Source organism: Ammodytes marinus (assembly GCF_949987685.1).
Source record: "Ammodytes marinus genome assembly, chromosome: 21".
In the NCBI taxonomy this organism is placed as follows: domain Eukaryota; kingdom Metazoa; phylum Chordata; class Actinopteri; order Uranoscopiformes; family Ammodytidae; genus Ammodytes; species Ammodytes marinus.
Window position 1 is genome coordinate 724,040 of NC_137225.1, and position 13,394 is coordinate 737,433.

General features: G+C 43.1%; 1 protein-coding gene across 1 annotated transcript in view; it reads right to left on the reverse strand.

The window, feature by feature from the left end:
- Positions 1-13,394, reverse strand: part of cubn (cubilin (intrinsic factor-cobalamin receptor)) — a gene marked incomplete at both ends in the record, with an annotated part of 365,190 nt that overhangs the window by 292,491 nt on the left and 59,305 nt on the right. Inside the window, 3 exons of the mRNA XM_080049812.1 lie at positions 3,677-3,867; positions 4,351-4,513; positions 11,602-11,783. Coding sequence (XP_079905938.1) covers positions 3,677-3,867; positions 4,351-4,513; positions 11,602-11,783 — 536 coding nt within the window. The remainder of the gene's footprint in view (positions 1-3,676; positions 3,868-4,350; positions 4,514-11,601; positions 11,784-13,394) is intronic.

The window sequence follows — 13,394 nt, forward strand, 5'->3', positions numbered from 1 at the left end:
TTTTCAGCATCCATAGAAGCGAGGCATTCTGATTCAATATTCCTGGGGGAATATAAAATGTTCATTAGCCGGCGGATATTATAAAATGATTGGCGTCCCTTTATAAACCCAGTTTGGTCGGGGGATATGATAGAGGGGAGAACATCCTCCAATCTGTGGGCGATAATTTTAGCAAGAATCTTCACATCTGTATTTAATAGTGAAATTGGTCGGTATGATGCACAATCTAGAGGATCTTTATCCTTTTTTAACAACAGGGAAATACAGGCCTGATAGAACGAAGGCGGGAGTTTACCTGAGTCAAATGAGTCTGAGAGTACTGAACATAAAAAAGGCGACAATTCGGCTGAACATTTCTTAAAAAAGTCAGATGGAAGTCCGTCTGGACCAGGAGATTTGCCTGATTGCATAGATGTTATTGCTGCAATAATTTCCTTCTGAGTAATAGGTGCCTCAAGGCTATGTCTCAGGTCTTGAGAAAGGGAAGGCATGTTTAGGTTACTGAAAAAGGTTTCCATCACCGTTACGTCTACTGTACAATCAGAACTATACAAATTTGAATAGAATGTTTTGAACTTTTAGTTTATCAATTTCTGATCTGATGTTGTACACCCACTGTCTGTCCGTATTCCAGGGATGAGTTGCTTCGCTCTAAATCCGCGCAGTTGATTGGCCAGGAGTTTACCAATCTTGTTACCATGCTCGTAAAAAGTACTTCTGCTCCTAAGCAACTGGTCAGCAACTTGACGAGAGGAAAGAAGGTTGAATTCTGTCTGAAGTTTTAAACGTTCTTTGTAAAGTTCAGATGAAGGTGAATTAGCATATTGTCTGTCTATGTTCAGAATCTGATCAGCAATTTCAGTTTGTTTCTGTTTTGTATACTTATTTTTGTATGCTGCAAATGATATAATTTCACCTCTCAAATAGGCTTTCAGGGCTTCCCAAATTGTTGCATTTGACACATCTGGTGTTTTATTTATACTCAAAAAAGTTTTAATATGTGTAGAGATGTGTGAAAGAAAACTCTCATCTGTGAGCAACAATGGATCCAGTCTCCACTGCCTTCTTCTATACTCAACGTCAGAGAAAGCCAGTTGAAGGAGCAGAGGAGCATGATCTGAGATCACAATACTTTCATAACTGCATGACTTTAGGTCTGACATCAATGAATTATCAACAAAAAAATAATCAATTCGGGTGTAAGTATGGTGGACATGTGAAAAGAATGAATATTCTCTTCCTGTGGGGTATAAAAACCTGTATGGATCAGAGAGGCTATAATCAGCAAGAAATGATTTGATATGACCTGCAGATCTGCTAAGAGTGGCAGGTTTGGGGGAAGAGCGATCTAAGACTGGATCTAGATAACAATTAAAATCCCCACCAAGAATAAGAGAATGGGAATTGAGATCAGGGAGTTGAGAAAAAAATCTCTTAAAAAATTCTATATCATCGACGTTAGGCGCGTAGACGTTGGCCAAGATGACTGACTTATTGTGAAGTTTGCCTGAGACAATAATAAAATGTCCATTTTTATCTGATATAATGTTTGAGGACTCAAAAGGAATATTACTATCAATAAGGATAGCTGTGCCCCTAGCCTTACCCCTGAAATTAGAATGAAAAAATTGTCCACGCCAGCATTTACTTAATCGCCCATGGTCAGAGTCATGTAAGTGGGTTTCTTGAAGGAAAACTATTCCAGCCCTGAGCCGTTTTAGGTGGGTTAAGACCTTACCCCTTTTCATTTGGTGATTTAGCCCCTTGACATTCCAACTAATTAAATTAAGATTGCCCTTCATCTAGCTCAGTTATAGTGAGAATAAAAAGAGTTGCTCCGAGAAGAAAAAGAGCAAAATACAGAGGGAAAGAAAAACACACAAAAAAAGGAAAACACAAATGCAGAGCACAGCAGGTGATGGCTTATTATCAACTAAACCCTCAGTTAACACCAACCCATCCCACCCCGAACCCACCCCATATATTGCTCTAAACATGCAATCGGATCGCGGAGCCTGTCACCCGCCTGTCCCCTCGACACCCGTTAACGTGCAGGAATACCCTGTGATCAATTAGTCTTAAACCACAGTGTGTCTGCACGGCGGCTCACACTGGCACGGTCTCACTGTGAACGACACCAACACAGCGTTTCACCGGGTGACGCGCTGCTTCGCTCAGACATTGAGTGTAGGCTCCGAGGGGGGCAAGGGTGGGCCAAAAAGCAGGCGCAGAGATCTTACAAAGGCAAAAAATTCTGCTCGCGCGCTTAGCGCGCGCTCGCATTTTCGGTGTCTCTGCCCTAATCTAACTGTCTAGTAGGCTCAGGCGCAAAGAGTCTCTTTCTCTTACGCAGCACCAGAGAGCTTTTATAGAATTGTATTTCGCTCTCTCTCTCTCTTTCTCTCTCTAGGCTGCGCGCTGCATTATAATGTGTGTGATTGTGGATTGCACGGTGTGCTAGTGCGTGTATTTGCGTGTTGGTAGGGGTCCATGGCAGGTTTGTGTCCAGGGGCCGTGGTCATGTTAATCCGTCCTTGGTAGTACCATCAGTCTGAGAGTTTGGCTGGGGATATGAAAAGAGCGTTTGTCCAAATTTGTATCCTCACAGCAGGCAATCGTATTTACTACGGACTCACACCCAATGTAGAGATGTAGTTAGATGCTTCAGAGACGGACCGCAACCACCTTCTCTCGCCGCTCTGGAGAGTAATACGAAGCTTTGCAGGGAATAGGAGAGAGGGACGGAGACCGCGCTGATAAAGCACAGCCATGGCCCCCCTGTATTCAGCCCGCTGCTTCATGACCTCCGCGCTGTAATCCTCGTAGAACTGGAGCTTGTGGCCGTGGTATTCCAGCTCGCCTTGTTTACGTGCCTCTCTCATGATCAAGTCTTTAATCTGGTATCGGTGGAAGCGGATGATGACGGGCCGTGATCTCTCGCCCGGGCCAGGTTTGGGTGCCAAAGTGCGGTGAGCTCTGTCCAGTTCCGGGGGAGAAGGGAGAACTTGATCACCAAAAACCTCGACGAGGAGCTCGGAGAAAAAGGCGGTGGGGCGTGCACCCTCAAGTGACTCTGGTAAGCCCACAATACGAACGTTCTGTCTCCTTCCAAATCCGATAGTTTAGATTTCAGCGACTTGTTGTCTTCCTGCAGTGAGGAGCACGTAGCCTCCAGTTGCTCCAGGCGTCCGCAAACAGTTTCTGCATTCTCCTCGAGATCGGTTATACGTTTCCCATGGCCTGAGACCATGGCCTGGATGTTGTCTAGCTTAGTGACCATTCTGTCGAACGATGACTTGAACTCCGCGGCTATGGCTGCTCTGTGCTGCTCAAGCAGGTCCGGAATGGAAGCCATTGAGCTAGCACCAACGTCAGTGCTAGCCACGCTGTCCGAGGACATATCTGACTCTGCTGAATCTCTTTTTGCTCCTTTCTTTCCTCTGGGCATTTTTCCAAATCAGTGCTAGTGTTACCAGCAATACAAGCACAAAAAAAATCGATGAAAATAGGGTTTAATCAGTTAGGTCCGAAATAGTCAGTGGGAGCTAGAGAGCGAACGCACCTACTCCATGCTCTGCAACCCGGAAGTCTCTGGGCTACCGTATTCTTAAATGATTCAATTATATTTAAAATAATTCATTTTGGAATTTGTCTGTAAGTCAAAAACAAGTCCTACCTCCACATAGTCAAAAGTGCAGCTGCTGTGACTCTCCATGTTCATATGAGTGAAGTTGAGTGCTACCTTCTCACCCTCTGGCAACCGAATCAAATATATACACTGGCGGTTGTGGGCATAGCTGTTAGGCCAGTTGGGGGAGATGATGATGCCTTCACTGTCAGTTAAAGTACCACCACAACCAGGGTCACCTAAGGCACAACACACACACACACACACACACACACACACACACACACACACACACACACACACACACACACACACACACACACACACACACACACACACACACACACACACACACACACACACACACGATTGAAGAAGTCTCAGGTATACATTATTACCATTATTCCACTACATGTTCTGAACTCACACTGTCTGTCTCATGTACTCTACATTATCACTGAAGACACTTTACTTCATGAAAGCGAAACGTTGTTCTGTGTTTAAGATTCACGGCCCACTGTCTGAACCAGTATATAAAGATGGACACTTTCAAAGGCTGATGGCAAAGCCACATACTCATTTAAAGGCTATAGTTGCATCTCTTGTAATACTATACTACTCCGAAGGTCAAGAATAATTGTCTAGAAACTGTCATGTGAGACAGCTGTATATGTATAATGTGTTACATTGTGACATTGTACTTGGTATACACAGTGACTTACTTGTTGATGTTGTGTATGTAATGTGGAAGCCTCGGTCAGAGACAGAGAAATCAGAGTGGAAGTGTAACCATGCAGCTGGACCGCTGCTCTGCAAGGGGGGAGGGGATGCAGTACTGCAGTACTTCCCCAGGACTGGGTCTTCAGCTAGAAGACCATCCCGGATCTACAACATTTGGCCACAAAAGAAAAGTAATAGAAAAACAATTCAAAGAAGATGTATGGCTAAACTGACGTGTGGAGGGACAGACAGTTAGGGCCTGAAGTACTAAAAGTTTGCATATAAAAATTTGTACAAACAGGATTTGATCTGCAAAAAAACATGCAACCCGTTCGGTAAGTCAATATGTTGTCATGTCATGTGTTGTCCACCAGGTGTCACTGCCCTATTGCCAAGGGCACAGGTATAAAAGGTGTATCGCTTCATGAGTTGTTTGTTGTTGGACCCCGGAAGGGCACACGGTTTTTGACCGCTCGAAACGTAACTCTCAATTGTAAACAGTTGGTGTAATGTCAATGAGGACCTGTCTGGATGTATTCACGTATCATTGGTGTCATGGTGAACGATAAACAGGTCGCAAACAGCACACGGATCAGTCATTACTTCACACAGCTATACAAACATTGGAATACAGCGCGTCAACCAGGTCACCCTGGAGTGAAACCACAGAGCATACACATTGGACGTGGCTCCTATAGTAACACTTTACTTTAAGGGTACATTAATTAACTGTTAGTTACTGCTTATTTAATGCTATTGATTGTTAGTTAATGCTATTTATTGTTAGTTAATGCCTTATTAAGTCTTGCAGAGCAAGACACAGGCTAAATTGTTTCGAGTATTGGGGAGAAAACTGGGCTTGCCTGTTTTAATTTCTTTAAACCATGGCTGTCAAAATAACGCGTAAAAAAAATTAACGCAGATTAATCACGCTTCTATAGTGCCCTTTGACCCGGTGCATCAAAAGGGTTGCGATGATAGCGCAATTGCACCTGTTGCTTGTGGGCACGGCCTGCACGGGATTTAAGAGTAAAGAAAGAAGCAGGGGAAAGGGGCCGAGGGCTCTATGGATGTTTAATGGGATGCTTCGGGCAAATAAGAATGAAGGTAGGAAGACATCTTATGTTATTCTCCGCTGTGTCCGTGCATTATTGATTTAGTGGGTGCCTTATTAGCAATGTAGCCATGCCTGCCCTTTTTTCCTCTTGTGTGTGTGTGTCAATATTTTTGGCTATGAGTAGGACTAGGCCTACTGCAGGATAAAGCCAGTTACATACTCCGCGAGAAGAAAAACAAAGTTCTCGTGACAGATCTGAGAGAAGAACATTACGTCATTTTCTTCTCGCAGCTTGTTCACGACACATCGTCCGGGCTGAACTTTCTTCTTGCAGCTCTGTCACCGAGAACTTTGTTCCTTCTTCTCACAGAGTATGTAACAGGCTTTAGCCCCGCAATCAAGTTGCCGTTTTTTCTGTTTGATGGTGAATGAGTCGGCATAGGCTATGCACACCTGTGGCGGTGCAGCACTGTCTGTAGTGGGAGATAGGCCCAACGGTAGGCTACATCGGGGAAGGGGAGGAGTTTGACGACATTATCTGTCACGAGCGCGATACTAGTTGTCTATATCCGTTTGGCCATGCTAATGCTTATTAAGTATTAACTAACTGTCAATGCTTTTAGCAGTTAGATATTAGTTTGTTAAAGCATTAGCTATGCTTAGTTAACTAATGTTTAGCTAATGTCTAGTCTAGGATATCATGAACACACCAATATACTGTATTTAAAATGATTAGTGCTGTCAGACGATTAAAATATTTAATCGCGATTAATCGCATTAATGTCATAGTTAACTTGCGATTCTTATCTATTCTAGCCATAATGTCCCTTGATTTATTTTTGTCCCATATTTTTTCTCATTTTAATGCTTCTATCACACACATTCTCTACAACCTTGAAATTCAGTGTATTTCTTCTAAAATATCATAATTTCCAATTCAGTGTAAATAGCCCACAATGTAGATCCCCCACCCCTAGAAGAGCATACACAAACATAATTGGAACTTCCTTTTTATTTAAAAAACAACCCATAGAACAACATAGGCTATATAAAAAAAATTACTATTAAGGCTAAATTAAACTGGTTGTTGTAGGCCTAAATGTTTTGGGAGTCGTTCATCCACGGCTTATATCAGACTGTGTGTGGAGTGGACACACTATACGCTTGTGTGCCGGTGGTTGATGGCGCTGCTGCAGGCTGCCGAGGCTTCAGTCGCCCTTCGTAGCGAAGATTAAAGTGAAAATTAATGATTGGCGGCTGCCACCAACGTTCATAGAGGTTTTGGTTGGGGCGCAGGGTTATAAGAAAGACTTTTGCAAATGACAAGCTTTCTTTTCTGTTCTTTTTCCGCGTAGTCCCAGAGTCCACCACAGAAGACGCTACTAGTGAAGGTCGTGCAGCTGAGCATATTAAACAAAATGTTGTTACCTTGGCTCACGGTGGAGTGGACACATACAAATAATATTCAACCCAAATTAAAATATTTACAACATATAAAAAGATGGCATGGCGTAAAAAAGGTTAAAATACTAAGAGGGTAGAGGGTGCGGGGGGCATAGATGGTTTATTTATTGTCCGTGGGTGTTCAACAGTCTTATGGCCAGGGGGAAGAAACTGTCACTGAACCTAGATGTCCCACTGTGGATGCTCCTGGCAGAGTTCAGCATGGAAAACAGTCCGTGGTGAGGGTGGGTGGAGTCAGAGAAGATGTGTTGGGCTCTGGCAGTTGGACAGCAAACTCTCCATAGAGCCTCTGTAGAAGGTGATCAGGATGGGAGGGTGGAGGGAGGTGTTACAGATGTCAGTGAGGACGCAGGCCAGCTGGTCAGCACATTCCCTGACGACCCGTGGTGGAATGTTATCGGGGCCTGCTGCCTTCCGTGCTTTGACTTTTCTCAGGGTCCTCCGCACATTCACCGTTTGAAGTCTGAGTGCCAGCTCGTCTGGGTGAGGGATAGCTTTTATTGCGGGTGTGGTATTTAAATCCTCAAACCGTCCAAAGAACTGATTCGTCTGTTGTTGTCTTGATAGGGGGAGGGGGCAGCCTTTTAACCTGTGAAGGACTGGATGCCCTGTCATAGACATCTAGTGTTACCCGGGTCCTGGAAAAAAAACATGGATCTGCTGGCCTTGGGTGAGCTTTTCTGCCTTGATGGTGCGGTTCAGGTTGGCTCTTGCTTCTTTGAGAGCCCCGGCGTCACCAGATCTGAAGGCGACATCACGCTCCCTTAGCGCTGCTCGTACCTCTCTGGTCATCCATGGTTTGTCATTGGCCCTGGTTATGACAGTCTTTGTAACAGCGACATCTTCTGCGCCCTTCAGGATGTACACACACACGGTTGAAGCATACAACTCCACGTCTGTATGTTCACTGTCAGTTGCATCCTCTTTGAACATGTTCCAGTCAGTCCTCTCAAAGCAGTCATGCAGCGCCGACATTGCTCCTTCGGGCCACACTTTCACTTGTTTTACTGTGGGCTTACCTCTGATGAGCAGAGGTTTGTATGATGGAATCAGCATAACAGAGAGGTGATCTGAGGAGCCAAGGTGGGGACAGCGGGCTGCTCTGAAAGCCTTCTTGACGTTACAATATACCAAGTCGAATGTGTTCTCTCCCCTGGTAGCAAAGTCCACATGCTGGTAAAAATGTGGGAGGACAGTCTTCATGTTGGCCTGATAAAAGTCCCCTGCCACGATGAAAACGCCCTCCGGGTGAGAGGTTTGCAGGTTGCTGATGGCATTATGGAGAACCGACAGGGCTTTCTTGGAATTTGCACTAGGAGGTAGGTAAACTGCTGTGATGATTACTATTGAAAATTCCCTTAGGAGGTAGAATGGTCTGCATTTAATTACTAAAAACTCAATGTCCGTGGACCAATGACTTACGATCATTGTAGCGTTGTTACACCAACTGTTTTTTTGTGAAGACGCACACGCCCCAACCTCAGGATTTACCGGTGAGAGCGCAGCACCTGTCTACTCTAAGTGTAGTAAGCCCCTCCAGGCTAATGCCAACGTCCGAGACCGATGTGTTTAGCCATACCTCTGTAAAAATGAGAATACGGCAGTCTCTGATTTCCCGTTTGGTCGATAAATCCAGCTTCAGGTAGTCCAGTTTGTTCTCTAGAGAGCGTACATTGGCGAGCAGGATCGATGGAAGCGGGGATCCGAACGGGTTAGCCTTTAGCTTCGCTGCTATCCCAGCCACACGTCTGTTTCCTGTCACACCGCCTCCGGCGCTCCCTGGGGCGGTCTGTGCTGGTGGGAAACTCCACTGAGACCAACTGACGTTGCAGTCCGAGGTTGTGAAGAGTGGCTAGCGCTTCAGTGTTTACTTATTAAAAAAAAAAAAACACACAAACTGGCGGTCGTAGATATGTATAGCGATGTTCCGCTTTGCTGGAGAAAACTATCGTGAGCCAAAGTAGCAGCAGCCGCCATGGGCACCGCCATTGCTAGATACTTGGTCTGGGTTCTTATTTTGCATGAATTATTACATTAATGCAGCATGGCATGGTGACGAATATAAATATATTTACATCTATCTATTTTGGAAAAAATTATTGATTGTCTAGTGCACTACTTTTATCTGACTCTTTGTGTATTGTTTGACTAAGTGGTTGTCTCTTTTTCCTCTTCCAGGTAAAATAAAAATATATATACTGTATATATACTAGTGCTGTCAGTTTAACGTGTAATTAACAGCGTTAACGCAAACCTATTTTAACGGCGTTACATTTTTCATTGCGCGATTACTGCTCTTAATAGCCTAGCAAACGTTGTGTTTTTTTCACATGCTGTTGGAACAACTAGTAATGTCAGAACAACTGAAACACCACAAACTATACATATGGCTTGCAGTTAAGTTACTGTTAATTCAAACAGAACATGTCCTTCAGCGTTACTTCACATTAAAATAATTTAACTGGCAAAACGGCTAAACGTCAAGTCAATTCTGACTTTTATTTTGAAGTAGACACCGAAACCTAGCACTTCCTAGCTCAGCTGCGCGATCTTCACTAGTAGTGTCTTCCGTGTGTGACTCTGGGACTATGCGGAAAAAGGACAGAAAAGAAAGCTTGTCATTCGCAAAAGTCGTACTTATAACCCTGCGCCCCCACCAAAACGCCTACGAACGTTAGTGGCAGCCGCCAGTCATTCATTATCACTTTAACTTTCGCTACGAAAGGCAACTGGAGCCTAGGCTGCAGCTGCGCCATGGCAACCACCAGCACACAATAGTGGGTCCACTCCACACACAATAAGCTGAAAATAAGCCGTGGATGAACGACTCCCAAAACATATAGGCCTACAACAACCAGTGTTAATTTAGCCTGAATACTAATTTGTTTTATATAGCCTATGTTGTTTTATGGTTTGTTTTTTTAATAAAAAAAGAAGTTCCAATTATGTTTGTGTATGCTGTTCTAGGGGTAGGGGGGATCTATATTGTGGGCTATTTACACTGAATTGGAAATTATGATATCTTAGAAGAAATACACTGAATTACAAGAGTGTAGAGAATGGGTGTGATAAGAAAAAAATAATGGGACAAAAAAATCAAGGGAAATTTAGGCTAGAATAGATAAAAATGTGCGATTAATCGCGAGTTAACTATGACATTAATGCGATTAAATATTTTAATCGTTTGACAGCAATAATTTATACCAGCCACTTTATTAGGTACAGCGGTTCATTTTCTTGTTAACACATATTACTTATCAGCCAATCACATGGCAGCATCTCAATGCATTTAGGCATGTAGACCTGGACAGGACAACTTATTGAAGTTAAAACCGAGCAACAGAATGGGGAAGAAAGGGGGTTTGAGTGACTTTGAACATGGCAATGTTGATGGTGCCAGAAGGGCTGGTATGAGCATTTCAGAAACTGCTGATCTACTGGGATTTTCACTCTAAACCATCTCTAGGGCTTACGGAGAATGGCCTGAAAAAGAAAAAATATTCAGTGAGCGGCATTTGTGTGGACGAAAATGCCTTGTTGATGTCAGAGATCAGAGGAGGATGGGCATACTGGTTCAAGATGATAGAAACGTTACAGTAACTCAAATAACCACTCGTTACAACCAGGGTATGCATAATACCATCTCTGAACACAAAACACGACCAACCTTGAAGCAGATGGGCTAAAGCAGCAGAAGACCCCACCGGGTGCCACTCCTGTCAGCTAAAAACAGGAAACTGAGGCTACAATTTGCACAAGCTCACCAAAATTGGACAATAAAAGATTTGAAAAGTCTTGCCTGGTCTGATGAGTCTCGATTTCAGTTGCGAAAGTCAGATGGTTTGGCATAAACAACATGAAAGCATTGATCCATTCTGCATTGCACCATCAACCATGCCACGTTAAAAGTAACTTAAATTCCCTTTCTTCCCCATTCTGATCCTCGGTTTTAACTTCAGCATGTTGTCTTGACCACGTCTACACGCCTAAATGCATTGAGTTGCTGCCATGTGATTGGAAGATTAGCTTTTTGTTAGGGATGGGCATTTAATCGATGATCGATCATTGATCGTTAAGAATTTTATCGATCACGTGAAATTGTTATCGATCATATAGCCGTTGTGTTGCACAGTCTGAGTCCCGATGCAATGCAATGAATTTCACCATGTGGCAGCACCATAGACTGTATGGGCAGCAATTAAACATCCTACCAGCAGGGGGAGATACTTAACTAGTAGTAGGAGACAACAGAACAGGCTTATGTCAAAACATAAACAAAGAAGTCAAGGCGAAGTTTGGCATCGGACAGCTTTATAACCGAAAATAACTAAGTTCATTAAACATTGTGAAGCTTTGTATAAGTACAACTCCTCAACAAACCAAATGATGTACCACTTGTACATTGAAGCCTACATCCGACCCTGTTTAACGTTAGCGCCGCTAGCATTAGTGTCTAACTTTAGTGTCTATGCTTTCCTACTTCGCCTTCATCAGGGAACTCATTTGCACATTTTGTTTATTAGATAGCCATCAACACAAGCACCACCATTGCAGTGCCAATTCTTTAATTATTGGATATTATGCATAAAAGAGCATTTTTCCTAGCTGACAACATACATCTAAACTAAAATGGGTGGGATCGCTAACTCCACATTTAATTTTCCTTAATGCAATTGATTTATTTATTTTACCTAATGCAAAAATTACTGGAATGTAACACAGTATTTCTCACCTCCAGGTAGTCATAGTTGCAGTCAGGGTGCTGCTCCAGACTGAGAGTCCCAAATGCAAAGGTGATAAGTAGGCCAGGCTCCACTGTCACTGTCCAGTAGCAGTCCCGGCTGGGTGGGTAGTTTCCAGGGTAACCAGGTGAGTTAATGTTGCCATAGGGGGCAGTAAGTTCGCCTCCACACACTGAAAGGAGATTTCAGAGGAAGATGAACAATTACTTCACATTGTCCTATGTTGTTGGTTTTGTTTGATGCTTTATTACTGTTATCTATCTAACTATATAAATTAAGAAAAGTCTGTCAGTCAGTCTGTCTGTCATTCCTAATTTTTCTCCTCAACGGCTTGACCTATCACGCTGAAATGTCACATGGCCCTTCAGTATATAGCTGGCCAGGGACTGACAGAGCTACAATCAGCTTGATTTGTGATTTCTCTGGAGCATTTGTGCTGCGATCACTGCTGAAAATCTGCGAATGCGCAACTGGGCCGACTCATTTCACCGGTCCATTTGCGGTCGGAGCAACAGGAGGAATTATATTTTCTGCTTTGTTTTGTGCAAGGGAGGAAACAATCTCCTGCATGTTGTTGTGTTATTGCGAGTCAGCGCAACCAGAGGCTGCTGCAGCAGCCCCAGCATGCACTAACATAGACACGGCGAGAAAAAAAATTGTATGCAGAAATGTAAAACACGACAACAAATAATTTCAACTACACGCAAAATGCTCCATAATGTTTTGTACCCGTTATTCCTGTAGGGGAGAACGGGGTAATCTGAGACACTTTTTACATTTGCTCCCCTCTAAGCGAGCTAAAATTATTTATCACTCAAATTTACACATTTCCCATTAATTCAGGATGTTTCCTAGAAATGGGCATTAGCAGAATTTTTTCAAGACAAAGGGCAGTGAAAATATGATAGTTTTAAAAAAAGTTGTCATGTGGCTCACTTTACCCCAGCTGTGGGGTAAACTGATCCACTTACTTTTTCTACTCTGAAACTACCATAACAAAACTTATTGTAACAGAAAGAATCCTGAAAGCTAGCCACACATTCCAGAACTAATGTCGGACTAATAAAATAATGATGGGGTTTGGTCAATTAAGCAAAGCAAATTTTCTAAACACTTGAAAGTAACTCTGAACAAAATCAAATACAACATATTATAATTCAAAAGCTTTTAATAAGATTCGAATGAAAGATAGAACCAGTTAGATTAGAACACAGTCTGGGGGTCAGAACACAGGACCCTTAGAGCCAGCTAGTGTCTGGGACTCCAGTTGGGTTGAGAAGACCCAACTGGATTATAACATCAGCCTGTCATACTCTACAACTAGGCCTACTCTACATTCCAGCCCTGAAGGTTACAGGAAAAGATGAGAAGGTGCTCTTTCCGTGTGGTTGCCCCAGGTCGTCTTCCTGGTGTATTTCCTTGGCATGATGGCTTTTCTACAATGTGTATGACATTAAAATAAAACATATGTCATGTAATATTACATTAAAATATGTTTAAGACTAAACTTAACTTGTGCCACATGGTGGGGGAAAGTGAGACAGTGGCTCACTTTCTCCCACAGCATTTGGCTCACTTTCCCCCACCACCACAATTTAAGAAAAAACTACCTCTCTTAGCATTTCAGGCTAATCTTCAGTTATCAGCATCACATGGTTTCATATGTTGGTAGTTCATCAACACGTATGATAGAAGTTTTTCTACTTGAATACATTTGCTTTGGCACAACAGTTGATTAAGTTGACAGCAAGAAAATTTACTTTTACATGCAAAATACCTATTT